This window comes from Vigna radiata, chromosome 2, assembly GCF_000741045.1.
Source record: "Vigna radiata var. radiata cultivar VC1973A chromosome 2, Vradiata_ver6, whole genome shotgun sequence".
Lineage (NCBI taxonomy): Eukaryota > Viridiplantae > Streptophyta > Magnoliopsida > Fabales > Fabaceae > Vigna > Vigna radiata.
The window spans coordinates 23,265,561-23,293,483 of NC_028352.1; the positions used below are offsets into that span (position 1 = coordinate 23,265,561).

General features: G+C 32.3%; 5 protein-coding genes across 8 annotated transcripts; 3 read left to right on the forward strand and 2 right to left on the reverse strand.

The window, feature by feature from the left end:
• The first annotated feature begins 938 nt into the window (after positions 1-938).
• On the forward strand, positions 939-1,826 carry LOC106755969 (heavy metal-associated isoprenylated plant protein 19). The gene is made up of 3 exons (XM_014638205.2): positions 939-1,267; positions 1,344-1,419; positions 1,530-1,826. The coding sequence occupies exons 1-3, from the start codon at positions 1,259-1,261 to the stop codon at positions 1,676-1,678; spliced, it is 234 nt and encodes a 77-aa protein (XP_014493691.1). The 5' UTR covers positions 939-1,258; the 3' UTR covers positions 1,679-1,826.
• A 1,375-nt stretch (positions 1,827-3,201) lies between these two features.
• On the forward strand, positions 3,202-5,870 carry LOC106753485 (cation/H(+) antiporter 15-like). Its single transcript, XM_014635306.1, has 3 exons — positions 3,202-3,324; positions 3,517-4,515; positions 4,644-5,870. The coding sequence occupies exons 1-3, from the start codon at positions 3,202-3,204 to the stop codon at positions 5,868-5,870; spliced, it is 2,349 nt and encodes a 782-aa protein (XP_014490792.1).
• A 2,138-nt stretch (positions 5,871-8,008) lies between these two features.
• LOC106756143 (arogenate dehydrogenase 1, chloroplastic-like) lies at positions 8,009-10,120 on the forward strand. Its single transcript, XM_014638427.2, has 6 exons — positions 8,009-8,277; positions 8,592-8,916; positions 9,346-9,428; positions 9,518-9,587; positions 9,699-9,773; positions 9,887-10,120. The coding sequence occupies exons 1-6, from the start codon at positions 8,114-8,116 to the stop codon at positions 9,971-9,973; spliced, it is 804 nt and encodes a 267-aa protein (XP_014493913.1). The 5' UTR covers positions 8,009-8,113; the 3' UTR covers positions 9,974-10,120.
• LOC106756142 (protein RETICULATA-RELATED 5, chloroplastic) lies at positions 9,942-16,656 on the reverse strand. Of its 3 annotated transcripts, none has more exons than XM_022778864.1 (8): positions 15,887-16,656; positions 15,150-15,279; positions 14,034-14,561; positions 12,975-13,082; positions 12,323-12,871; positions 11,590-11,703; positions 10,819-10,958; positions 9,942-10,376 (listed from the first exon to the last, which is right to left on the reverse strand). In XM_022778864.1, the coding sequence occupies exons 1-7, from the start codon at positions 16,549-16,551 to the stop codon at positions 10,824-10,826; spliced, it is 2,229 nt and encodes a 742-aa protein (XP_022634585.1). In that variant the 5' UTR covers positions 16,552-16,656; the 3' UTR covers positions 9,942-10,376; positions 10,819-10,823. The 3 variants fall into 3 exon arrangements, with proteins under 3 accessions (XP_022634585.1, XP_022634584.1, XP_014493912.1); XM_022778863.1 differs by lacking the exon at positions 9,942-10,376 and adding an exon at positions 10,547-10,635; XM_014638426.2 differs by lacking the exon at positions 9,942-10,376 and having other exon boundaries at positions 10,547-10,958.
• Positions 16,657-20,791: 4,135 nt separating this feature from the next.
• LOC106756525 (biotin carboxyl carrier protein of acetyl-CoA carboxylase) lies at positions 20,792-27,818 on the reverse strand. Of its 2 annotated transcripts, none has more exons than XM_014638987.2 (9): positions 27,587-27,818; positions 26,232-26,444; positions 25,296-25,381; positions 25,056-25,109; positions 24,302-24,562; positions 24,136-24,198; positions 23,544-23,612; positions 23,421-23,466; positions 20,792-21,060 (listed from the first exon to the last, which is right to left on the reverse strand). In XM_014638987.2, exons 1-9 carry the CDS (start codon positions 27,618-27,620, stop codon positions 20,999-21,001), a joined length of 888 nt encoding a protein of 295 aa, XP_014494473.1. In that variant the 5' UTR covers positions 27,621-27,818; the 3' UTR covers positions 20,792-20,998. The 2 variants fall into 2 exon arrangements, with proteins under 2 accessions (XP_014494473.1, XP_014494474.1); XM_014638988.2 differs by having other exon boundaries at positions 25,296-25,372; positions 27,587-27,816.
• Positions 27,819-27,923: the final 105 nt, after the last annotated feature.

The window sequence follows — 27,923 nt, forward strand, 5'->3', positions numbered from 1 at the left end:
TTTTGACTTACTGATGACATAAGTACTTGTGTTATAAGTTTTTGTGTGAGTATAGAAACAACTAGAGGTATGTTAAACTCAATTGTTAGATGCTTAATTAAGCTATTAGCCTACTAGCATGTAAGCTGTCTGATTATGGATATTTGGGTGTATTCGGTGTTGTAAATGTGACAAGTCTTCATAGGACGTTAGGCACAGACAATCAACAGGACAAAGCTGCTTATATAGTAGTAACCTGATAATTTAGACTTACACTATTGAATTAATATTTTTCCTGACATGAGATTCTTCATTTCTGTAGTCACTTGTTAGGTTATGTTTGGATGAAAGATTATAATTTTTTTTTAAGAATTCTATACCATATTTCCAAATTACACTTATCTGAAGTAAAAATACTTTGAACCTTTTTCCACCGAACCAAATATGTAATTGGTACTCCCTTCAGTTTTAAGATACATTATATTATGTTCATAAGTCCTATTTTATATTTATATTTTTTAATTAAGAAAATGAAGATTAAGTAGAAATATTATTCTTAAGGGTAAGATCTGCAGTTGGGGCTGTGTTGGAAATCTGGATAATTAATTGGATTAACTTAGTTATGCAGACTAACATTAGAGAATCAGTAATATCACTAATGTGCTAATGATATAAAATATTCCACAGTGGACCTGAGTAAACGCAGAACACTCAAAACGAAAGTAGTTTAGTCAAATAAGTTACATCCTGGTTGAAATGATTTGTAAAATTCACTTAATGATGATGAGTAATATAGTTAGAGATAAAATCTATAATCTGTGATGTAAAATTGAACTAATAATAACTGAATTAGATAGTATACAAGCCAAGCTAATCTACTCTCAAGAAAAGATAACTAATGAAACATTTCCCTAATTACAAAGCATTGATTAATTGAATAGATATTTTACGATAAATTAAGATAAAGATATATTCATTTATTTATTTATTTTTGTACATATATGTATATGTTGTTTTGAGGATAAATATGATGCTTGCCGACCAAACATGCTACTAAGTGGAATCCAGACAGTTCGAAATCTTAAAATAAGAATAAAGTTTCACCTTTTGTCTCAAATGTCTCTTGTAGAAAGTAAAAGCTTCCTTAATTCACGTCAAGAATCCATTCCTCCATTATTTCACGCAGTTCCATACCGTTACAACCCCATTTCTCTTTTTTCTTTGATTTCTCTCTTCCTCCTCGACTTCTCTTATCTCTCTTCATTCTCTGCTTTCTCTCATGGCAAATGTAAGAGTTTTATTAATCTCATTCTTTGGTTTGCAAATTGCAACTGACAAGGATTGTTTTTGTTGCCTGTGGCCAGGTTGTGGAAGTGAAAGTTGGTTTGCACTGTGACGATTGTATCAAGAAAATCCTCAAAGCCATAAAGAAGATAGAAGGTTCTTGTTTTTCCCAGCACCAATATAAAAAAACATGTACCTTTTTTTCTTCTTTCTTTGGAACCCTTTTGCTTAGTTTAAAACTTGAGGCCTTATATAATCTCTTGCAGACATTGAAACGTATAACGTCGACACAAAACTGAACAAGGTGATCGTTACTGGCAACGTCACAACAGAAAAAGTTATCAGGGTCCTTCAAAAGATTGGCAAAAATGCAATTGTCTGGAAAGATGATCAAAGCGATAACTCAGTAGTTTAGTGTACCACACTCTTCCATCATTTTTCATACTATCTACGGTGGAATTTAATAATCTATAGATTGTGAACTGTTTAATTATATTATTAAATTTCAATTGTAACACTTCATATTTTCTATGTGTGTATGAATATCTTAGATTTAATTATCATTTCTGTCAATATATACACACAAAATATTTTCAAGATACACAGCATGAAATTGGTGAATGTTACTTATGTCATATGTCATGTATTGATATATCGTGAAATTTAGTCATACTTCATGTTGAACTTTACTCAGTTTTAGCATAGGGTTTATCCTGGAACGATAACTTTTTAAAAATCATAATATGATTAAACTTTATTTAATGGTATATATATTTGGTTTAGGTATGCAAAGAGGATAGAAATAAAGGATAATGGTAACTTTACAATTCAACAAATTTATAACACCATTTGATATTTACTAAACTTTTTCAAGAATTTTTTTCTACAATTATAAAAGTCTACCTCTTTTTTTAATGATTATATTATTTTTTAAAATTATATTTTTGTATTTCAAAAGTAAGATGAGAAAAAAGTGAATATGATACTAAACTCCATAAATGTTAAATTTGGAAATGATAAAGTAAGTGAGTGTGTGTGTGATCTGTGTTATAGATAATTTTTCTATAAACTGACTATTCGACGTATTAGTTACACTTTCAAAAATAGTGTTTGATCATGTTTATTATATGACTGACTATTTAAACAATTCGATTCAAAATTTGACCAAACAATATATGTTCAACCTTTTGATCATAAATGATAAAACCTATCTCATTATATCACAAATAATTTGAACCAACATATACCTTATTTGATATTTCGTGATGTTAGGTTTTCTTCGTTTATTAGATATTTGAGTTACCTATACCACTATTTAGTCTTAGCATGATTTTTTTTATTACAACAATAATTATTTCAAAAGTTATCATTATTGAAATTATTAAAATTTATTTAATAACACATTTGCGTTAGGTATAGAAACAAGAATAAAAATGAACGGAGTAAAACATGAACATGAAAATTGATATTTTAAAGTGGTAGTCTTAAAATGTTACATAAATGTTGACTTTGAAAATGATGAATCCTCATTGTTCATTTTATGATCAAGTTATCGTTGGAAACATGTTAATTAATTTTCTTGTAAGATTGTACAATGTTATACTAATAATAATTAAAGATGCCTTAGTTTCCATATTCATAGTTTTTATGAATTTGCTAAAAGTTGTCTGTTTAAACAAAGTTTTTATAAATATATTCTCTCAAGTTACCTTACTTGAAGGAAAACCGTTAAAATATGTGAAAGAAATGCACAATACAAGGTGAACCTCTAGTATGTGTAGTATAGTTTTTGTGTGGGTTTTGAACATTGTAATCCTTACTCTTTCCGCATTCATCCTCTCCCATATTTGTCAAGAAAAACTAGTTTTAACATAGACATAATAACAAGAAGATTTTATTAACTTTTCCTTCATATTCATTCATGCACGCTCATATGTTATGGATATAGAAGATGTTCAAAACAAGACATTGGTATGCCAAAATCCCTACAGATATGGTCACGAGAATGTCTGGCAATCAGGCAATCCATTAGAATCCCCCACATGTCTTTTATTTATGCAGGTCTCTTTGATGACCGTAGTAACACAATTAACGGAAATATGTTTTAAGCCATTAGGCCAATCCTCTCTGGTATCCCAAATTATTGTAAGCTTTCTTTAAACTTGATGAATTTCACTACCATTATCAATGGAAAAATAGAAATGTTCGTACTTGTTATAGTAATTAGTGATAACAAATTGTGCATGGTAACAGGGAGGAATGTTGTTTGGCCCTTCGGCTTTAGGGCACTTAAAGATTGTACACAAGGTCTTGTTCCCGATAAAGGGTTATGTTGTGCTTGAAACACTTTCATATTTTGGGCTCATGTTCTACTACTTCTTATGGAGTGTTAGATTAGATCTTTATACGGTGTTGAAGACAGAAAAGGTAGCTGTGGTTCTTGCTATGTCTGTATCCATATTTACATTTCTTATCCCTACTGGAATCTCGTTCCTGTTGAAGACCTATGTTGCAATGGAAAAAGATTTTGCAAACTCACTTCCATATATCGGTATCTCACAGACCTTTACTATATTCATTAGCATAGCAGTGCTCTTGACGGATCTCAAAATCCTTAATACTGACATAGGACGATTAGCCATATCAGTAGCAGTTATTACTGATATGATTGGCATGTTTTTGTCAATAATTACTTTTGCAGTAATTCAGTATACGGAAGGTGATATTCTCATACTAGTATCTGCCACTCTATCCTCATTTTTATTCGTGCTTTTTGTTGTATTTATGATGAGGCCAATGATACTTTGGATGGTAAAGAACCCAGGAAAAGGTTCGACAAATGAAATTTGCATTGTCTGTATCTTTGTCTTCATTATCCTTTCTGGACTTGTCGGTGAACTAATCGGACAGCATTTTTCCATGGGACCAATAATTTTAGGTCTGTCTCTTCCAGAAGGGCCACCCATAGGAACATCTTTGATGAAAAAACTTGAGATAATGTGTATGGCTTTTCTTTATCCAATCAGCCTAGCTGTTAACGGATTGGGGGTTGATGTATTCAATATGAACATTGATTATCTATGGGTTATATGCCTCATTATAGTTGTGGGTTTCTTTGCAAAGATTGGTGCTATCATGTTGCCAGGATACTATTTGAATATATCCATGAAAAAATGTTGGATCATTGGTCTCCTTCTAAATGGAAAGGGTATATGTGAGCTTGTCCTCTTCAATGTGTGGGTGGAAAGTCAGGTATGTATAGTGCATTCAATGTATGTACATATTCATTGCTGCTAAAAGATGTGTATTTGAGCTTGTTTTCAAAGTAACCTTAAAAACTGAGACAATTTTTTTTATTTTTTATTTTTATCAAATGGCAGATAATAAATGAAGACGAAAAAACTATGATGGTTCTCTCTGTTATAGTAGTAAATGTTATCTTAGTAACAATGGTAAAATTCATGTACGACCCTTCAAAACCATATGATAATATAAGCAGATGGACAATTCAACATAGTAGAAGAGATTCTGAGCTCCGAATTATGGTGTGCATTGACGACAAGGAAACAGTCCCTACAATCCTGAACCTGTTAGAAGCCTCCTATGCTACTAGAGAAAGCACGATTGAGATTACAACGTTAGTCCTAGTTGAGCTTGAAGGAAGAGCAAGACCTGTTCTTGTTTCTAACCAATCACAAGAGAGTAACCATCAAGTCTTATACGGCTCAAATCATATCGATAACGCCTTGAGGCAATACGTACAACAAAATGAAGAACATGTCTCCATTAAATCATACACTTCAATATCCTTATTTGAAACGATGCATGATGATATTTGTAGAATATCACTGGAACGCGAGGTGAACATTTTGATCATGCCGTTCCATAAGAGGTGGGAAATTGATGGGACTGTTAAGGTTGCACATAGGTCCATCAGAACCATGAACATTAAAGTACTCCAAAAGGCACCATGTTCTGTGGGAATTCTAGTTGATAGGGGCATCTTGGGGGCCTCTCCTTCACTGGTGGGGACAAGAGAACCATATTACGTTGTGGTGTTTTTCATTGGTGGTGCAGATGACGTGGAGACACTGGCTTATAGCGCTAGAATGGCTAGGCAGGAGTATGTGTGGGTAACTGTGGTTAGGTTCCTTCTATTTGGTGAGGAAAATTCTAAGGACAGAAAACGTGACAGTGATCTTATAGATGAATATAGATACGAGAATGCTGGAAATAATAGGTTTGAGATTTTGGATGAAGTTGTGAAAGATGGGATAGATATGTCTATATGCATAAGAAGATTGGTGGATTATTTTGATCTTGTGATGGTGGGGAGGAGACATTCACAATATGCTATTCTTGAAGGACATGATAATTGGAGTGAGTGTGAAGAGTTAGGAGTTATTGGGGACATGCTAGCATCACCAAATTTTGTCACCAAGGCATCGGTGTTGGTCATACAACAACAAAGAATAAGAGGGAGAGTTATCAAACCAACTGCCAATTTCAATCAGGTCTCAAAAGATCAATATATGTCTAATGTTCCAATTAACGACTCATTAAGTCCTTCATGTACTATTTTGGTCGACAAGAATGACAAAATGTAAATACATTCCTACTAATTCGTATATAACTTTTTTTTTTTCAAATCCTTTCATTTCCATGAAATCAATTACTTCAGACAAAAAAAATATGAAAAATTAAATTCTTTATGTACACAACAAAAATCTCATCAACATTCAGAATATGCTTTTATGACCACAAATAGATGGAAATCCATCTAGAGGATAGAAAAGTTAATGCAATTAGAAGGTCAAATGCAAGAGAGAAAAAAAAATCAAATAATTTAATAAAAAAGCATAAAAGAATTAAATTTACTCAAAAAATAAAATTGATAAGTCCAATCATTGACACTCCAACTACCCCATGATACGATTAATTTCTAAAATGATTGAAATTAGAAGAATTTGAGAGAAAAGATGAAAGGAAGGAAAAGCCATGTATTAGAGAGTGGAAGAAAGAGGATAATGACAAAGGAAAGTACAAGTTTTGCTTCTTTCAGTCACTTATTCTCTTTTACTTTATAATCCAATTATTATTTGGAAAAACTTCTTTTAATAACACTTTTTTAACAATTTTTTGACAATATATACGTGACAGTTTATGATTGGTCCGTTTTAAATATTTTTTAAACATAAGTTCAAATAGACCAATAAAATGATGACACGTATCCTGTTGTCAAAAAGTGTTGTCAAAATATCATTGTCCTTATTATTTTATGACTACCCTTAGCGCGTTGTTACAAAATGTTCTATGGAGGGCGACATTCTAAGAAGATGATGAAGAAAACAAGTATATATTTAAGTTATGTGATAAGTACCTAACCATTAACTTAGAAACAAATTTGGATATGGATCTACTAACTATTGCATTCTTATTTAAGATTATTACTCATTAATGTGAAACAATGATATATTGACAAGTGAAGTTAGATAAACAACTCTTAGAAAACTTTTTTTTAATAATAATTATAATATTATTTTATTTATAAATTTGTTTGACTTTTTGCATGCATGTTATCATATTATTAATAAAATCAAGTTGCAAACTGGTTACTTTTTTTTAACCAGTAGGGTGTCAAAATATAAACTAGTTTAATCATAATAATACTTTTTGCTATTTTTTATTAGGTTAAATATATTTTTGGTATTTTAATTTTGAATGAAAATTAAAATTGATTCATTTTTTAAATTTTAAATTAATTTATTCTGTAAATTTAATCATTTCAATTAAAAATTTGTTAATTTTATTTTTGGTTTTAAATATATTTTATGATAATATTTAAGTTATTTATTGATATATTTTTTAATGTTAATTAATAAAAATATTAAAAATTTGAAATAAATTTAACAAAATTTTAGTTAAAAAGTTTAAATTCTTATAATTATAAAAATAAAAAGTTAAATTAGTTTAAAGTTTTGAAAAAAAAAACTAATTCTAAATTCTAACTTCTACTGATGGATTATATTTATATAAGATAACTGAATATCATGTTAATTATAATTTATTATAGCATTTAAGCCAGAGTAAAGTAAGGGCAAAATTATAATTTAATGGATAAAATGGTTATCTGGCACAAATCTACGTATGAATAACCGTAGCAATAATATGTTGGCATCCTCTTATTGTTGCGAAAGAAAGTTGAGAGTACCGAGAAAGTGGGGGAAGCAATAGGCAATGTCGACCTGTCGTGTCGTGTCTGAAACGTGTAGCTAAAATAAATCACTCTTCAAAACTGTTTTCTTCATCGCTCTAAAAGGTGTTCGTTGGGGACACGATAACCAAGTTCACAATCTTAAAAAACAAAAAAGTACCCTCTTGCGTCGTGCAATTTGGGTGTTATGTTAGTTGGGTTTGTCCAATTTTTGTTAAGAAACAAAAAGTTAACATTTTTAATAGGAAATAAATCATATGAAATACCTATTTTTTAATTTTTAATAATTGCATTTGTTGTCTTCTTGCTGTGAATTCAGTTTCTTTTCAAGAAAACATCAAACATGGTAGAAGATAAAGGTGTGTTTTTTTTTTCTTAAAAGAAAAGTGTGAGGAATCTTAAGATGCTAGCTTAAAAAGTTGGCGAGAAAGAGCATAAGTCTTACATGTAATAATAATAATAAGAAAATAATAGCGTTACGCTTGAAATTGGCGTAAACGTGTATGGAAAGTGACAGAGGAGCATTAAATACGCTGTTACCCTCGCCCTAATTGAGCAGAGGAAATCCTGTGATAGTGTTGTTTTCCTAAAGTTATCTCATTCACCTTTGTTTCTCATCTCATTCTCAACTCAACCATGTCATCATCGTCTTCCCAGAGCCTCAGAATTGGCATAGTTGGATTCGGCACCTTTGGCCAATTTCTGGCCAAGACAATGATAAAACAAGGCCACTCTCTCTCTGCAACTTCTCGATCCGATTACTCCGACCTCTGTCTCCAAATGGGCATTCACTTTTACAGGTACACCAAACCATAACTCAATACACATTTTTTTTTTTTATGTTTTCTTCCAAAAATCTCACTGACTACTTAAGATTTCTATTTTCAACCACACACGTTTTATCCAAAAAACTCAAATTAAAACCTTTCTCAGAGAAACCAAGTTCAATTTCATTAAGATTACATCAATATGTACTACATATCATGCATGTGGTCTAGTTTGTACCACTACACCCATTTACCTCATCTTTCCCAATGCGGCACTTAGATCCAAAAAAAACCATTTTTATGTTGCAGTTTTATGTCAAACATTAGTATTGTTGTTGTTGTTGCAGGGATGTGAGCGCGTTCCTTGCTGCTGACATAGATGTCATAGTGTTGTGCACATCGATATTATCGCTATCCGAGGTTGTGGGGTCAATGCCACTCGCTTCCCTGAAGCGCCCATCACTCTTTGTTGATGTTCTTTCAGTCAAAGAGCACCCAAGAGAACTTCTGCTACGAGAGTTGCCAGTGAACTCCGACATTCTCTGCACTCACCCTATGTTTGGCCCTGTCAGTGGCAAGAATGGATGGAAAGGTCTCACTTTCATGTATGACAAAGTTCGGATAAGAAATGAAGCTATCTGCTCTGGTTTCATCCAAATTTTTGCCAGTGAGGTAGGTTAATAGCCTTTATCAACAACACCCATCAATAATCGAAGAAGAAAGAACCATGTTTTTGCACTGGGGCAGGTTAATTATGTTAATCAAGAACAAAGAAACACAGAGGGTGGAAGCTAAGTAACTTTAGACGTTGACTCTGCATCTGATAAATCAAGATATAAGATATATATCTATACACTCCTACAAGCAAGGTTATATATCCCCATCATGGAATAAAGTTATGAGTTCTCATAAACATGGTCATGGTCATTATTGAAAAGTCAATTAGTAAACAACTCAATCTTTAATTCTCCCCTGTAACTAGAATGAACAGAGTCAATTAGTTTGGACCACCGTTGGGTGGTTCACAATGAAGCCAGAAAATCAATTGTGAATTCTTACATTTATTGTTTATTGATCCATTTCCTAATTTTTTTTTATTAGGGTTGCAAGATGGTACAAATGACTTGTGAGGAACATGACAAAGCAGCTGCGAAGAGCCAATTTATCACACACACAATTGGCAGGTATGTAGCATTCCACCTATCTTAACAAACCTTCGACAAACACATTAAAATTCTCACTGTATGCAACTCTTTTGCGGCTTCTTCATCAGAACATTGGCAGAAATGGATATTAAATCCACACCTATTGACACCAAGGGCTTTCAGGAACTTGTTAAATTGGTACACTTGTTATATCATTTCCCTAATTTCTCAAAAAGCTTTTCGTTTTTTTACACCACTAGTCACAGTGTAACATGCGCTCTTATTTAACAAATTGAAATACATTTGCAGAAGGAGACGATGATAGGAAATAGTTTTGATCTGTTCAGTGGATTATACGTGTATAACAGATTCGCCAGACAGGAGGTATGGAACTGCTAGCGAAATGCTTAAACATATATCAAGATTTATTTTTAAATCTTTATTAACTACTAACCAAGCACTTCAAGATAGACTAACGGACTGCGAAAATTATGCAGCTGGAAAACCTTGAACATGCCTTGCAAAAAGTCAAAGAAACGCTGCTTGAAAGGATGAACGAGGAGAAGGGTCAAGAAAAGAACTGATTTTATGCATAATTTTATATGATAGAGATATATTCTCGAACAATCAAATTTCCTCTTGTTCCAGTCATAAATTATTCACATTTCAGTTTTATTACAGTTACCAAAATGAAGTCAACTAATAAACCAAATACACTTGCATATGTTCAATCTTGCTATAAAAATATCGGACGATCTTGTTCCCAGTATGTATTGTGATTTCATGAAGCTAACCTCAATGTCAACATTTAACTCAAGTGTGTTTCATTTAATCAACTTTAACTCTCTTAATTTTAAGCCAGATCTTAACTACCACTTCCTTTCCAAATAAACAAATTAGAACATTCTCTGGGGTCTTGACATGAGCTTTTTGGCTTTCTAATCAATCTATCCGCAGAGTATGTATTCCCTGTCGTACAGAAATAATCTAAGCCAAAGGTTACTGCAAAGATATAGAAAGTTCACTGCCCCGTGATAAATTGTTAGTCTAAAGGTGTACAAACGTCAAACTCCATGAGAGTTCAAAACAAGTGCTCCTGATTTTTTATACCATATTAACAAGACTGAAAAAGACATAAAAATACCTTTAGCAAAGAGTAGGTAACAACTTGTGTTGGTTTTGATTTGAGTCACTTCTATCTATTCCACTTGTTACATTTATGAAGAAAAATATTATATTCACCAAACTGTGAAATGGGAAATATCAAAACGTATACAAGTGAGCTGTCGAAGGAATTGTAAGAAGCTAATCAGCAAGAGACAGAAAGAGATTATAATGAAAATAATAACCTATTCCTCTGCGCCTGTATTACCAGCTTTTCAAGAATAATACAAATTACCAAGAAAAAAATGTCGCAACGTATCGTCACCTCATTTATTTTTCTATCTCATCAATGGTGGTTTCTTCTGCTTCGTTGCATAAAATTGCAGCACTATTCGGAGAATCTGATGTTGGCGACTCTGTCTTTCTAACTTGCAGGCCAGTAAAGCGGGCGAGGTCAATCCATTGCTGCAGCAATTCATGAAAACATCAAATTTGAAAACTCCAGTACAGATTTAGAAATTGATGTACACATGAATAGTTCACATAAAAATGATATAATGAATTATACTTCATTGGTTTAACGATTAGATATATTAAATTATTATATATTTTAGATAGATATTTTATTTTTATTTTTTATCTTTTCTATTATTTTTTATTTATATTTTGAGTTTAGTTCATATTTATTCTATTATAAATAAATTATATTTAAGACAAGGAAAATTAATTTCTTAGATAGTGTTTTTCCTGTATTAAACAAAAGCTAATGATACCCTTGAGGTTTTAGTCGGTTCAAATTATGGCACTTTAGAAAACCAAAATGTCATTGTCATTTTTTTTTTTTATCTTTTTCTGTATTTTGGTGTTTCACTAACTGTAGTCAAAGAGCAATATTGGTCATTCACTAACTTTAGAAAAACAAACGACTTATATTTCCGTGAAATTAAGAATATTTAATGACTTTATAAATATTACTAGAATTTAGGAAGTCTAGTTTTCAATCATAAATAAATGAAATCCACTAAACGACGAGGTTGGGAACATTCAGCATTTGAAAGTGAACAAAGGCAGATTAAAGATAGGAAAACAGACTGACCTGGGTTCCCCAATAGGAATTGACAGTCCGTGCGACAAAAGAAAGCATATTTACAAAGAATGTCTGGGAAGCAAACTGTTCAGAAATCCGATGCTCCACTATCCCAGCAATTATCTGCAAAAAAAATATTGTAATTTCCGTACTAATGCAGAACAGATTAAAATTTAAAAGGATACGTATATATAGAATATTAAATATAACAAAGGATGTAGTCTCACATGAATTAGAATAAATTACAAAATCAGATATATATATATATATATATATATATATATATATATATATATATATATATATATATATGTATGTATATGGGTATTTAGCAATATAGTATTTGGTTGGAAAATAATGGAGGGGAAGGAAGGCAAAGATTCTATAATACTTTCCTTTTTGGTTTAAAGATTTGGATGAATAAAGGGGAGGTAAAATCCCTCGTCCATATTAGGAGAATTTGGAGAGAGGAGAAAGTTTTACACTATTAGAAAGTAGTTTTTAAGTAATCATGGCTCTGATACCAAAGTGGTTTTTAAACTTAATTCAATCTTATAAAACCGGTTTGTATGGTGAGGTTTACATCTTACTTATATATTATAATTTGGTCTTATCTCTAGTCGATGTGAGACTTCCAACATACACTAATATCTTTCATTTTCTACAGACACTGGGTAATCTTGCATTTGTCACATATCAATAATAACCAAAATTTTATACAGCGGACATGTCCACTACATACCTGATAACGGAGATTTGCAGAAATTCCAAGAAAGCAAGCATATATGACAGCTGTTTTCAGTATTGGTGACCTTATAACCCGTTGCTCAGTGACAATGGCTGGATTAAGGAATTTACGGATTCCATATAGAGAATTTGATGAAGCCACAGCTCCAATGCTTGAAATAAATCCAACACTAGCAAGTTTTAGCCCACCAAATACAACTGATGCAATTCTATGATTGAGATTCCAGTTTGTTCCTGCAAGATTCTTTTGAAATGCATTGTCCGGGATGGAACCTAGAAGTCCCATTAGAGAACCAATGTTGTCAGGTGCTTTCATCTCATCAGCATATGAAAGGAATGACAAAGTTGGTGCAGGAAGCCACACGGTAAAAAAATCAACTACTGATCCTCTGATAGTGTCTGTAATAACGTAGTCAAGCTCTTGGAAAAAATTATCTTTCCGCTTTTCATATTGTGCCAACAATGTAGTTGTTATTGATATGGCTTCTTCTATAGCTAATCTGTGCAAGAATTTGGGATCTGCCAACAATCTTTCCCTGAAACCCTATATAAAGAAGAACCGGATGAAGAGGTAGGAATATAAAGACAACAAAGTGATGAATTTTGTCATGATTAAATGCAGAGTATTTTTCAAATAAAAAATTTACCCCGAAACGGTGAGTGAGTTCTGAAATCAGAGGATACTGTTCTAGATCAAAGAAGTTCTGCAAAACCTCTGGTGATACTAAACCAAGATCAATTCCCTTTTGAAGATCCTGAAATCAAAATGAAAATACAATCCATGTTCACAATGACAACCAATATTCGCATACCCTATTTAAAGTTAAATCACAGAAAAGTAAACAGACGCATAGGAAAAAGAACTGGAAGTAGTAGCACACCAGCAATCAAAGAATCAAACGTAAGTATGCAACTAATGCAATTTTAGTATCATCAGTGACCGTTCAATTATTCTCCCAAAAACCTTGGAACCCATGTCTGCCAAGCTGTAGACCAGGGTTCCTTTATTTTAAGGGAAAGAAAACAGAAATAACGACTTCATCATCACAATTAACCCATTGGAAAAGTTTTGAAGTCGTTAAATCATTGTATATTGTTGCGCAAAGAATCTAACCTCAAAAGGAATATGAATTTAATGGAAAAGTAAGATATCACAGAGAAAGCGCTACAGAATGGTGAACATTAAATTGAAATCCCCCGCACAGTTGGTTGAGATGCATAGTTGATTAAATTGAAACAATGCAAAACACTGATACCAATTAAAGGGATGAGGACCCTTTGTTTAATCTCTTCAAAAAATTATTTCTTTTTTGTATATTTCATATAAAGTTGAAACTATTTATTTGGCAACAACAATTATAAAATATACTTTCATTATAAAAAGTAATTATAATTTGACTTTCTTTTCAGCTCCTACTCAATGTAGCTTCTTAAAATCATTACATATGTTAGAAGTAATTTTCATGAAAAAATTTGAAGCAAATGGGCTCTAAAATGCTCATCAGATACCAAAGTTATCTTACATACAAAAAATAAAATAAAATTTAATAGTTATAGACACAAAACACCTAGTAACCACAAAATCTCTTGTTTGTATCACCTAAATGGATAATGAGAGAAAATAAAGGGCTAAAACTAGGAAAGAGGATATACAGAGCAAGAAAAGTAATAATCAAGCAAACTAGTGACTGTAAATGCTGACTAACCTGTGGTAGGGCATCTCGCCTCCGCCCAGCAGCATTCATTACACGAGCAATCTCAGCACGATCAAAGCAATTTCTACTACAGGGTCTGGCAGCAGAATACCACAAAAAATCAGCCACGGGAACTTCTCCTTCTCTGCGAATGAATTGTCTTTCAGGGTCAAGTAATATAACTACTTGGTTTTTCTTTTGTATTTTTCCTGAAATTCTAGCTGGCACGCCAGTTCCTCTAGATCCATACGTAACATGGCTTGCACCAGTCACAACAATTAACATACCAGTGGACCCTCCATCAAGCACATTTTGTAAGATAACCTGGGACATAGAATACTCATCAACTACTTTGGCCTGGGCAGAGAGGTATGAGCTCGGACCAAAAGGAATGGACAGATTTTGAGTACTATCGACAGAAGGTCTACGTGAGATAGAAGTAAAGCCTGATACAAAGCCCGACCCAGCTGGAGGAGCATAAAGTTTACGTTCAGCCTTTGTAAGCCCACGAATTCCTTCTGCTTGGACAGTTCTTAAGATCTGTTAATGACAAAAATGATCAAACCATAATTATCATCTTTACGAGTCTTGAGTCTAGACCTAGCAATACAAGAAATGAGCCTAATCCTACAGGGCGGAGTTAGTTAGTTAGATGAATCAATTGAAATCTTTCCGCTCTATCAAAAACCAAATTTTAAGTAAAACATCTAATGAAAAATCGATTTAATGCTCCTAAAGTTTTCTCAGGTCGTCCCCTACCATTTCAACAGATTAGCTTCCCTTAATGACCAAACTATCTGAGGACACTTTCCATAATCGTATCATTTTTCTAAAACAAAGTGTTTATTTGACCTTTTGTTTAATACGGGAACATTGAAGAGTAGGAGCTTTTCAAGGCTTGTCTTTTATACATCAAATATTTGTAGTCCTGATGCAATTAAAATCGTTACAGCTTCCATTTACTAAATATCTGCTCCTACCTTTTTTCAACTTGTAGATCAATTTGACAAGCACTTTGATTATCTAACATTTGCCAATTTCTCCTAATTAGCCACAACCATAATTTTCAGAGACAAAATAAATATTTGAAAGATTATCATGAGTTTGGAAAAAAAAAAATTGACGTACCTTCAGCGGAGTACCACAAGCGACTACACGGATTCCATTTTCACGACAGTAGCTCAGAATAGGTTCATACTCCTGCCATCTTTGAGGTGGCCAATGCAATGTATAAGACTTCAAGGTGTCTCCATCTATCCTGCATTGAAAGTCGAGTTTTAGTACAAACAATGCAGAATCACGGAAAGCCGTCTAACTAAGACAAAAGAAGCAGAGAATAACAGAAATATAGTGAGCCAGGAAAGAGAGAGGCAGACAGAAATCTTTAACCAACAAAAAGTACTTTTCAATAATTAACAACAGTGGAAATTTCTTAATTCAGGAACAAGACATTCTAAAAATAAAGTAGGAGCATAGCAAACATCAGTAATGTAACAATTTTTAAATTCAACATGCCATAGGAGCATACCATACCTCTAATTCCATGAACTAATATTCACTTTAACAGGAAAAAATTCAGAATCACATAACTAGAAGATTCTTCCTCAAGCCAACAATTGTAATAATAACAACAAAGCACCCCGAATTTACACGTTCGTAATCAACTCCATGCTGTTTGCTCCACTCAATATCTCTAATTTAACTTCTTCCAAAAGAACGGAATATGAGTTGATTTTAGCTCAGAAGACAAATTAATTCATTTTGCCTTCTTATTTTCTGATCTACAACTACTCATTGAAAAGTTAATCCACACAGGACTCACGCAAGAATCTAAACATTAATCACAAATTCAAAGGCATTATTACTTCTTGTCAATATACTGATTGAGCGGTTCCTGAAGATTAGTGGGAAAAGCTTCCAGCGCAAGAGACAGTTTTTTTTCCTTCTCCGAACAGCGCCTATGCAAATTCTTCACAATCTCAAGCTCCAATTCCCTATCGTCTCGAACAGGAACCTGTTCCGCTTCCCCCAAATACAACACTCGCGCATTCATCAACTTCTCCCACACCTTCCCTTTCTCTTTCCCTATCGCCAACGGTTCCCCTATCACCGCCGCGTCGTAAATCCTCGACGTTATCACTTCCTCCTCCTCCTTTTTCGCCTCCTCCAGCTTCGGCGCCGTCGGAGCCAATTCCGCCACCTTCTCCTCCGCCCTCGAGGACGCCGATAACAGAACCGACGCGCCGGCAGCCAGGAAGGGTGCCATCAGCACGCCGCGCCGGCTGCTCCGAGGTTGACTATAATCGCCACCGGAGCCACCCGGATTCGAAGCCGCGGCGACACATGTGGAGTGGCGGACGGACAGGTTGACGCGGCGGCGTTTCGCAGTCCAGATGCGACGGAATTCATCGGCGGAGGCGGGGGCATGAAGAGATTCCGCCGGGGCGGCACGTGAGGAAGCGGTGGCGCGAAAGAAAGGCACGTGCGGGAGTGGAGTGGCGAAAGAAGAAGCCTGAGTGTGTGGCTTCATTTGCTTTCAGTTGTGGCCTTCTCACCAACCGCAAGGTTTAAACTTTGTCACTTCCCCTTTTCATTCTTTCATTCTGCCACCACACAACAAAAGGATTCCTTGATTTTCAGCCTTTCAAGATTGCATAATCATTACTATTACTTATTTAATTTTTTTTAAATATAAATTTTGCAAATTTTACCCTTTAGATATTTGTTTCCCCGTTTGAAAAATGAAAATTAGTGAAACTATTAAAATCTAAGAAAACAGTGGAATATACCTTTTTTTTTTTATGTCTAATATTGAGTTGGTGGCAATAAATTGAAAAGTTATATTATTTGATTTTATAATTGAGATTGTGACGAAACTATAAATAGAAAGCCTGAGATTTGAATGTGTACGTGAAGCATCGGTGTCCATACGTGAAAATTGGAGTTATCCGTTTCCAAATACCAATCTTCCATTGTTTTGGAACCCAGATTACGTGTCATTGTATGGATTTATATTTAATATTGGCAAATATAAGAGGCAGAAATCAAAATAAAAAGATAATGATATTTAGATAACATTTTTTTGACAACATTTGAACATTGATTATGTGTCAATATTGGTCGTAAATTACTCCATAATCAATAATAATAATCATAAACACTATTATGGAGTAATTTCCGACCCATCACAGATTGACACGTAATTAATGTTCAAATGTTATTAAAAAAATATTGTCTAAATATCATTATCCAAATAAAAATACAAATTCCAATTACACGTTCTTCATAAAGGAATTATTTATTATGTTTTCTAAATGTAACTAATATCTTAGTTATTATAATTTACTAATCACTTAATCACATTCCTCAATTTTTCGTATATGTCATTAACAGTTTTAAATTCGACTGAAATTTCAGAAGGGAATTAAAATATTATCATTATTATCATCTATTTTAAAAAATAAAAAGTATAATATGAAACGTTTTTGTCGGTGTCATTTTATAAAAAAGGTTAAATTGTAAATTTAAAAGATGAAAATATCAAATAAATTATTTATGTTTAAAATCCAAAATTCATATCGAATTAGGATCCGATAAATTTAAACAATAGGGTTTGTATCCTTTATTTCCTAAAGTTTATTATGAACCTCTTCAACTTTCAAGACTTGTAAAATATAATTGGATTCATCTTAAGACAAATAACTGACTCATCCTTGTTATATTATGGTTAAGGTTATTGGACTCTTTGTTTAAACAACTTCACAAAGTTACAAACCCCTATATTAAGTTTGGGACATCCTAGTTGAAGACATCACATGTTTGAATTTTTTAAATCATGTGTTTTTAATTTATGAAATAATTACATATAAACATTTGATGTGACTAACCTAGACTTTCTAAAATTTTTTAATAAACTTGATTGGTTGTGTACATATATAGGAAAATTATATAATAAAATCTTTGACTTATTAAACATATTTAATTTTTTTAATTGACTAAATATATTTTTAAAATATATAAAACAGTTTTTTAATTTTATTGTGTCTAAAAAGTGATCTAAATTTGAATCAAAATATTTTAATTTGAAAGTTTAAAATAATAAATTTTTGAATAATTAGTTTGTGGATTTTTTTTATTATATGTTGTTTATTATTTGTTATTTTTCTCTTTAATAATATATATATATATATATATAATATTTAGTAATTATCTAAATTTTATTATAATTAATCCAATATATAATGAAACATATTTAGTTAGCAACCAAATTGTGAGATTTTTTGTCCACATTCGATCCCTATCAAAATAGTCTACATCACACATTACACAAATGAATTATATTCTTGGAATGTATAACTCTCTTTATATACACATACATCAACATGTAATGTGTATTTTCATTCTTACTCATCATTTGTTTTTACTTAATTAGTATTTTTATTACATTTGGACTTCTAATATGTTTTGGTTTTTATGTAATTAAATTTCAATATTTGTTAAATATAATTAATGTGACATCTTTCATTAAATTTATATTAATGTCATTTGAAAGGTAATAATGTATTATTCCAACAAAAGTACTTAATTAGTAATTTGGTTTCTTTTTTTTTAGACTCAATTGAATTTCTATATTTTTTACATGGAAAAACATGATTTTATTTTCCATTTGTATTGCCCTTCAGGTATCTTGGGAACGAATCCAAAGAGCATAATTTGATTTATGTGTCTCTCACTGAAATTGTATAGTCAAAGAAAAAACATATTAGAGAGAAAGAAAAGAAACTCAATTAAATAAAAAAGTTTAAGAACAAAACTCAATTAAATAAAAAATTTTAAGAACAAAAATAAATCATGTAACTAAATATAGAAACTAAATTACTTATTAAGTATTTTATTAAAGTGATATGTGATCACATTTGAAACTACATTTATTTAAAACAAAAACAAAATTGATTATATTTAATAAATGTTGTGACTCAATTAAGAAAAAAAATACATAAAAAATAAAATATATTAAAAATATAAGTATGAAAACTAAATTACTAACTAAGCTTTTTTATTTTGTCATATGAATTGATCATAAAAAATCTTGTAGATATGCTCACAAAATCTTAATTCGTGGATTTTTCTATTAGGTTATAAATATGTTTTTAGTCCCTATACTTTGAGACGATTTTGGTTTTAGTCCATTTTCAAACTATGGTACAATTTAGTCCTTCAACTTTAGAAAACTCTGGTTTTAGTCCTTTTTACCAAATTTTTTTAATTTTATTTATTGTTTCAAACGCGTTTCTCAGTTAACATTGAAGTAAAAATGTGTCAAACAGTGTAAACAATCCAAATGCTATAATAAAACGTGCTTGAAACAACAAATAAAGTTAAAAAAATTGGTAAAAAAGACTAAAACCAGAGTTTTTAAAGTTGAAGGACTAAATTGTACCATAGTTTGAAAATGGACTAAAACCAAAATCGGCTCAAAGTATAAGGACTAAAAACATATTTAACCCTTTTCTATTCAGCGAGTAAACACAATATTCGTAAAAATAGTATTTAAAAGGGTAAAAATATATTATATACTATGAGATAACTGATGAACAAGTCGTTGTAATTCACCGAAGAAGACTATCATCTAAAATTCCTCTTATTTGAGATTAAATATACTCGTATTAGAATATAGGGACAACAGGATCAACATGTTGAGGTTATTTAGATTCTTCATTCTTCTTGCAATAGAAGAACATGAGAACACAACAACAAAAATCAATCTCATGGAAGAAAATAGGCTTTTGAAAACTATAAATGAATGTGACATGATAAAAGTCAGAAATTATTTTGAATAGTAATAAACTATATCACAATGGTTTACCATTTTCTGAGTTTTATTTACAGTAGTTTTTTTAACATATTGCTTTGATTTATTTATACCATAAGTTCTTTCTGTAACATTCATTCCATAGGCCTCTTTTTAATTGATACATCCTGCTATACACGAGTGCAAGTCACTACACAAATATGCATTATTATGTATTTTCAGAGTTACCCACTTAATAGATACAAACTAATACACTTCAAACTACATCTATACATAATGATGTAATTGTAAATATTCAATAAACATAACTTCTTTTAATCACATTTTGCTCGACCTATGTATAACTACAGTATTTATCTCGTATGTTGTTTTAGTTTTAATTTTGTTACCCAAAAATTTGGCACTGTTTATTTTTATTTTACCAGTATCTTTTATAATAATTATTCCAGCCCCATTAAGAACTTCTTGACAATTATATATTCAAAGATATTTTTTAGCATAATTATAATCTCATCAAAATACATTTTCTACCCACGAGTTAATGTGGCCTATTATTCTATTTCATGATTTATTACCACCTTTTTGTAAAAGCTGAACCAATCAAAATATAGATTAAATTTAATTAAAGAAATTTTAATATAAAATAAGATGATTCGAGGGTAAATAAAATCGAAAAAATTAGATTGAGTAATTTGCCCCCTCTAAATCAATAAAGTCCAATACACAAATAATTTCACATTGAGTGTTGGTATATAGGAAGAATGTTAATGTTAGGCCTTGGTTGTTAACCATTACCTTGATCAATAATCTCAACATAACTAATCTCAGAAAACGAGATTCGGTCACTGTTTGGTCAGAATTTTGCTGTGAGTGCAACATTTCTATACATCGCAGTACGGTATTTCTATTTCCGGTCCAGAATTTCAAAAAAAAGTTTCCGGGAGAAACTAAACAAAAATTAGCTAGCGATCAAACTCCATCAAATAAGATATATAAGGAAGGTCGTCTCGAATAGCTTCATTCCAGTACAATTTAAGCAATTGGTATACAAAAGTATGAATTTTCAATTATTTGTCACCTATTAAAAACTTTTGCCAATATGCGAATAGCTCCCTAATTAAAAAAAATGCCTCATGATTGATCGGAACAACAGGAAAAGGCCAGCTCATTTGATGTCATGAAAAGATGGCAAGACAGCAATAAGGGGGTCTCCGTAACCAACAGGCTCTGTATATCACAAATAAAAACGTTAAGAAATTCATCACAGCTATGGATGAGTGTAAGTAGCAAAGATAATTCATCACAGCTGTGCATTGACAATTATCTCTAAATATTGCAAAACAACGGACTAGGCCATCAATAAATCACAAAAAGCCATACATAGGGGAAATCAAGACCGTCCAGAGCTAAACAACGTTTTTCCACAGGAAATTACAACAGGAAACTCTAATAAGCCTAGATACTCGATACGACCCACATTCGGCGTACACAGGAAATTCCTAAAATTCAAGATACAATGCAGCTTGGATACATTAAGACAAAGACACACAACTGAGACATATATACACTCATAATATTTGTTAACAGCCATTTATTTTTTTGCACTAATTGTATATATGATGATAACAAAAACAACATAGTTAAGTATGTTTCGAATAATCGTATCAGAATATAATATTTTCCCTGGAATATGCTATAAACAGAAACATTTGTCCAACTCTATTGGCTCTCTGTGATTACCTAGTACTATTTACAGTAAATTCGACGATATATAGTACAACATACATTCTCTTCATTTTTGGAGTATCAAGGTTTCATCGGTCAATCTAAACAAATCAAGCCTAACATTGCCATGTTTTAGTGTGATAAAAGCATGGCAGTCATAAAGCGATTGGGCATCCATTATACTATTGTATCATACCAGAGGTGGAAACGGGTGAGATCAGATCAGTTCAGGCATTTTTTGTACTTGAGCTTGACCTATATCATTATTATTAAGTTCAAGTTCGGCCTATTAATTCATTATAAGTCTTAGACTAGCCTGTTCAGAAGTCTGGTCTGGCCTCCAGACCTTTTTACATGACTAAACAAGTCAATAAACCTAACTAGATCATCAAGCCTAAAATTGTTCATGACAAATTATTATTTTTTATGATAATTATTTTACAAATTATACCAACATTATATTACAAACAAATAATAGGGTCAAACTATATGGACCTGATTCACATAGATTTGTCTCTTTTATTTTACCTTATTTTAACTTCTGTAATTTTATTCTTTCTTCTCTTGTGGCATATCTATACCTATATATAATGGTATACCCCCATTTAGTAGACATATTTATGTTTCTATTTTGTCATTAATTATATTTTAAAATTTAAATATTTTAAACCTCAACTATTATTTTGTTACCTATACGTAAAGAAAAAGAAAAGCAGTTGAGATAAACTACTCATCCACTTTAAATAAGTACACAACACTATTACTCCACAATACAATTATGCTTTTTTTTTCCTGTCACGCAAATCAACAATATGTATTGTTTCGTCAACCTTGTTTAAATTAGAATTGTTAATTATACATAAAATATAAAACATAATATATAAAATTAAAATTAATATAAATAATAAAGTTTAACTAATTAAAAAAATGCAAACACACATGCACTATTGCATTTATGTTTCCGCTAGCAACTATAATATTTATATTGAATAAACTAGTCATTCTATTATTATTTAAAAGTAGAGGTGTAAATACGAACCAATGATTTTTAAAGTAAAAAATAACTTCTCTTTTTGTTGAACTTGTTATTAATATTAATAATTATATATTTAAACAATATGTGCTATATATAAAATTATTATGTAAACAGGCCACCCTGGTAGGTTTCTTTTAAAGCCTAAAAGCTTAGGCTAGGCCTTTGACAGAGCATGTCAAAGGCCCCTTACTAGTTGCCTAGCCTATCTTCATCCCTACATATGGGTTGGACAAACTTTTCCATAAACATTTCTACAAAGAAAAGAATTGAAAATGAAATAATCTTCTCCATAAGCTAAAACTAAAATATGCACAAATTAATAAAAAAAAAATGAACCTATGCATCAACTAATTTTAATTTATCCAAAAGCTAATTTCAACTTTCCTTCCTATTTTTCTCTTCCATAAGTTCTCATGGAGAAGTTTGTCCAAACATACTCTAACTGTCCAAATTGGTTAAATTCACTCTTAAGAAATGTCTTGAATAGATGGACTCACAAGTATCTCCGCGACCTCCCACCTGCCACCACCACCCCCTTCCCAAAAACGAAAAAAACATGCAATGCTTATCATTTGACAGTAATTTGTTTCTTCCTTGCAACTAAGTTTCAAAATACTTGAAATCGGGACTAGTAGACTTCAAAATTATTATGATTGCCAAATTTTGTTCACCATATTTTATTACTGGAGTACACTATTCCTTTAACTACTCAATTTTGGATAAATAGCGTAGCTCTCTTTCTTTCCTCAAAAGCCCTGTATTGCATTAATGACATATCAATAAATCTATGCATTTTTTTATAATAGGGTCAGAGACATCTTTGTACCTCCATCATCAACAAGTAGCTTCAACACTTGTCCAGCCACATCAGTCTGCAAGATTTCAAAAATAAAACCAGTTAGAAGCAGTAAATATCAAGGAACCACAATTACAAAAACTGAGAGATCACCTTAACCGGAAGTCCAGTGCCAAACTGATCCAAATAACCGATGGTTTGCCCTTCTTTGACTAAATCACCCTAAAATTCAAAAAAGAAAATAAATAAATTGAAAATCATTATAGTCAGGCCAATTAAAGTGAAGTTCCCAAGCAACTTGATGAAGTACTGTACCAAACAAAGTACACTAATAACAATAAGTGAGTACCAAAGAATATTTATTTGTCTGAGACTATCACTGTTGATTATAATCAGTTTTTTTTTTTTTTTCGTTCTAAGTGCTTTTAGTAAAAGACTTTACACTTATTACGAAAGCCAACATATGCATGTTAACAAGCTCACATAGGGAGACTGGGCTGACAAGCAAGCAGGCTGATACATAGACTCCAACTATTATGTCTGCAGTATTACGTGGGGCAGCTCACGGCAGCTGGGCCCCAAAAGCAGAAACAACCAGTTTCACCCCAGCAAATCTTATTGACCAACAAACACATGTACCAAAATTCAATGGTGGACTTTACGATGAGATAGCTCGACGCAGGATCATGTGAATTATGTGATCTAGCTCATAACAAATTGATGAGTATTGACAAGCACGACGCACCTCTTTACAGATAGGAGGTTGTCTCTTGCCTTTCACTGTTCTACCTCTTCGGAAGAAGCCAACCTAAGGAGAAAGAAAGATCAGTGATAGCAAACTCTACATAGCTCAAGCCAAATATAAGTAGTGAAGGAAGAAGTTAAATATAAATTATTGATGAATCATATACCGTGGGAGATGGCACTAAGACATAAGTGGTGGTACCAGAAGCCTCCAATGCTGCCATTCTTGGTGATTTCTCTCTGAAAGAATCTATAAATGCATTTTTCTTTTCTGGAGATGATTTTGGAGGTGATGGTGGCAGGGTACCAGGTGCTGATTCATCCATTGGTTTAGATGGAATAGGCGGAGGAGTTGTTGGTGAAATGTTAGACAAAGGAACCTTTGTTGCTCCAATGTTTCGCTTAATATGCATTTCAAAATCTCCAACCTATAACAATAATAGTCAACTAAGGTCGTGTACAAGGTCATCCAGCTAAAAGCATGTTTCTTTTGATGAACCACACAGATATAGCAGACAACGTTGTATAAAAACAGAGCTGAGATGATACAAATTTTTAATCAAATTTGAACTGCAAAAAAAGAATTATAACGAGATAGGACATTAGGCATAAAGGCACCACAATCTCAAGTTGAAATTACAACATGCTACAATTTTGATTAAAAAAAAACATTAATACCATTACCTCATTTTCTAAAAGCGTGATATCTTGAGTAAATTAAGAGCATTCTTAGACAGAAGTTTCGACACACAGTATATGACAGAGCTACAGACATACCCATCTGGCGACTCATTTGAGTGTGTGAATTGCGAATAAACAAACCATATAACATTCACGGAAGTTTTCTTTCTCGTCCTTGCTATTAAATTTAAAATATCGCACTTCCAATTTTACAAAGGGATAAACAAGACGGAAGATCACCTTTACTTTCAGTTCAGCGATTTCAGTCTCATCACACACCTCTAATACCAAAGCCTGATCATAAGCAAACACAACATAACGAGTGATTTTATCAGATTCACATTCAAGCAAGGAAATTAATAATGCAATTATGCAGTCTTGGATAAAAGCTGACATAGTAGAGCTAATTCCCACCAAATTATCATTTTTCACCAAGAAAAATATGCTTAGCTGGTAAATAAGGACAGAATAGCAATAGACCTCAAATCCATTAGGAAAAGTAGCAGCTTGCAAAGGCTTTTTCTCCAACGAGCCTTGTGGAGTACTATCTGAAGAAGCTGCAACATCTTAAATAATTGCGAGGTCAAGGAACTTGAATATAAATAAAGAAAAAACGGTTGAAGAGAAGCTATTCTAATAGCCATCTAACAGACATTCTCAAATACCACAATAATACTGAGCAACAGAAGTAGAACATTTCCTACTATTATTGTGTAAATAACATTACATTTTTACCTTAAAAATAAAGAAATAAAAATCACATCTTTTGTTTGTCACTTGTAAGAGTTTTCTTCTCTCTCTTCTCTGTTTTCTTTTAAGTATAGAAGAGTTCCAGCAGATTATCTTAGATGACACAAACATATGAAATTCCAGCCCAAAAATTTTGCAATTGACTATTGTATTTAAAATCTTAATAATAGTCTTAAGAAGGTAAATATAAGTTAATTCTAACTTAACTTTACAAAATTGACTTATAAGACAATATTTGCACTTACCTGTGTTTATATAACCTGGTCATATCTCTAATCGAAGTAGGATCTCTAATACACCCATAACAACGAGGACTAAACATCTCAAGTGTGAGACTAGGAGAAACCCAAAAGTGGGTAACATAATAGACCCAACAAACTTGGCTATGAAAGGCTCTTGAATGACTTTGATATCATTTTTAAAAAGTGAAATTTAAATCTAATTCAACCTCACAACTTAATAAGATGAGGTTTGTAATTACCTATATATTACGATTTTGTCATATTTTTAATCGATGTGGAGTTTAAAAAAAACACTTAAAATATATAACTAAGAAGATAATTACACTAAGACCAAATAATAGTATCAGACTTTTCTCATTCAAACAAAAGTCAACAAAAAAAAAAGAATAAGGACGTAATTCATTTCACGATCAATAAAACCCACCATCACCAGACTTGGATGTGTTGATAGGTTCAGCTGTTTTTGCACATGAAACTAGTGTGTTGTTACCCTTCATGTGGGAATTAATGTGCTTCCGATCATATGCCAAATGCTGGATGAAAAGTCTACTTTTAGAGTTCCATCGGACATTGTGGATGGGAACTACAACTTGTTTATCACGGGAAGGTCGCATATGGGACATAGTGCCCATGGTATCTGAAATCCAAGTGTCATGATTAAGCATCTGACTGTAGTAAAATCATATTAAAAACATTGAACTGCTTAAATAGTATTGTATATTGAAATTCGACCATTTAAGAAGGCATTGAGACCCTTTCCAAAAGTAATTAAGCCTATTTCAAAGAGACATGGGAAAAACGGAACTCACTGTTCTATTTAACAGAAATAGATCAACGAAAGAATAAAATAAGCAACAAAACGCGAAGATTTTTTAGAGTAAATAGGATCCAACATATGGACGCCTCTAAAGTTATCCAAAAAAAAAACACACACAGTCAGTACTCATCTTGTGTTCTCCTATAGGACCCGATAGATGGTCAATTACAGGCTCTAAGGTGATTGTAGACCATCCTTTGGTTATTTGTAGAAAGATGAAAAATTATACTAATCAATGGCAAAAAATAATACTAATCACCTAATCAGTGGCATTCATCTAACTTAATGAAAAACGTCATAATCGTGTCGTGATTCTTGTAAACAAACGATACTAATCAATAGCATAAAACAACTCTATCGCTGCTACCTAATTGTCAAGTTCATTCTAAGGTTAAATTAAGCTTCACATATCACAGCAACAAGGAACAAGTCGCGCAAGCTAATACAACTAGTTACTTCAGGATGAAACGTTTCAAAGGGTCCTGCAAATCTTAAAAGGAAAGTATCTACGGCATAACCTTTCTTTGAATAAAATTGAATAAATAAATCACAGTAGCAAAAACTCCATCCTATGTTCAGCATTTAATTCAAAACGAAAATAAAATTTCACATAAGAAACGATATTTAAAGCAAGAAATGCGAAAAGTGCCTTAAACGAAAACCGTCCAATGTTTACAACACAATGACAAATCTAGCGAGCTCCTTCGCAGTTACTTTTCTTTCTAGCTCGAAAATCATAAACCTAATCCAGATGTATATAATTCGTTTTCCAAAATCAAACTGCGTATGTGAATATTTTCCCATTTCCGTCACACGTCGCATAAATTAAAGAACATAAAACAGAAAAATCGTAAACACAAAAGCAGAGATCGCATTCGGAAAGACACGTTCATAACAAAAATGCAGATGCAGATTGAGAGAGAGAGAGAAAGAGAGAGAGAGAGAGAGAGAGAGAGAGATACAGTTAAAAGATCGAATGGCAGCGGATGATTCCATGGTAGAGAGAGCTCGAGAGCGATGGAAGAACAGGAAAATGGAATAATGGGAGGGAAAAATGAAGGAGGAGAGAAACTTATAGAGAATAACGAGGTTGAGTGAAGTTAAGCCAACAAGGAAGGAGGTGGATAAATTAGTTGCACTCTGTCTCTTTGAGATTTCCGCCCCTCTAATCACCCTCTCCGTTCCAATCTAGGAAACTCTCCTCGCTAATGTGCACCGGGGTGTGACTTGTGCCTCTCTCGTCCCTTACGTGGACTCTCCCACGTGGCATGGTAGTTGGTGTCTTGGACAAGCTTTTAT

What these genes read in the sequence shown, in the direction of transcription:
- LOC106755969 (XM_014638205.2), top strand. An exon ending in AGCCATAAAGAAGATAGAAG is followed by an intron (nt 1,420 to 1,529) that starts GTTCTTGTTTTT and finishes AATCTCTTGCAG; the next exon opens with ACATTGAAACGTATAACGTC.
- LOC106753485 (XM_014635306.1), top strand. Translation starts at nt 3,202, where the DNA reads ATGGATATAGAAGATGTTCAAAACAAGACATTGGTATGCCAAAATCCC. An exon ending in CATGTCTTTTATTTATGCAG is followed by an intron (nt 3,325 to 3,516) that starts GTCTCTTTGATG and finishes GCATGGTAACAG; the next exon opens with GGAGGAATGTTGTTTGGCCC. An exon ending in ATGTGTGGGTGGAAAGTCAG is followed by an intron (nt 4,516 to 4,643) that starts GTATGTATAGTG and finishes ATCAAATGGCAG; the next exon opens with ATAATAAATGAAGACGAAAA.
- LOC106756143 (XM_014638427.2), top strand. Translation starts at nt 8,114, where the DNA reads ATGTCATCATCGTCTTCCCAGAGCCTCAGAATTGGCATAGTTGGATTC. An exon ending in ATGGGCATTCACTTTTACAG is followed by an intron (nt 8,278 to 8,591) that starts GTACACCAAACC and finishes TTGTTGTTGCAG; the next exon opens with GGATGTGAGCGCGTTCCTTG. An exon ending in ATCACACACACAATTGGCAG is followed by an intron (nt 9,429 to 9,517) that starts GTATGTAGCATT and finishes CTTCTTCATCAG; the next exon opens with AACATTGGCAGAAATGGATA.
- LOC106756142 (XM_022778864.1), bottom strand. Translation starts at nt 16,551, where the DNA reads ATGAAGCCACACACTCAGGCTTCTTCTTTCGCCACTCCACTCCCGCAC. An exon ending in GGCGAGATGCCCTACCACAG is followed by an intron (nt 13,083 to 14,033) that starts GTTAGTCAGCAT and finishes TTTTGATTTCAG; the next exon opens with GATCTTCAAAAGGGAATTGA. An exon ending in CTGCAAATCTCCGTTATCAG is followed by an intron (nt 11,704 to 12,322) that starts GTATGTAGTGGA and finishes TTTTTTTTGCAG; the next exon opens with ATAATTGCTGGGATAGTGGA.
- LOC106756525 (XM_014638987.2), bottom strand. Translation starts at nt 27,620, where the DNA reads ATGGAATCATCCGCTGCCATTCGATCTTTTAACT. An exon ending in TGCCATTCGATCTTTTAACT is followed by an intron (nt 26,445 to 27,586) that starts GTATCTCTCTCT and finishes CTTGGATTTCAG; the next exon opens with ATACCATGGGCACTATGTCC. An exon ending in AACCTCCTATCTGTAAAGAG is followed by an intron (nt 23,613 to 24,135) that starts GTGCGTCGTGCT and finishes TTTGAATTTTAG; the next exon opens with GGTGATTTAGTCAAAGAAGG.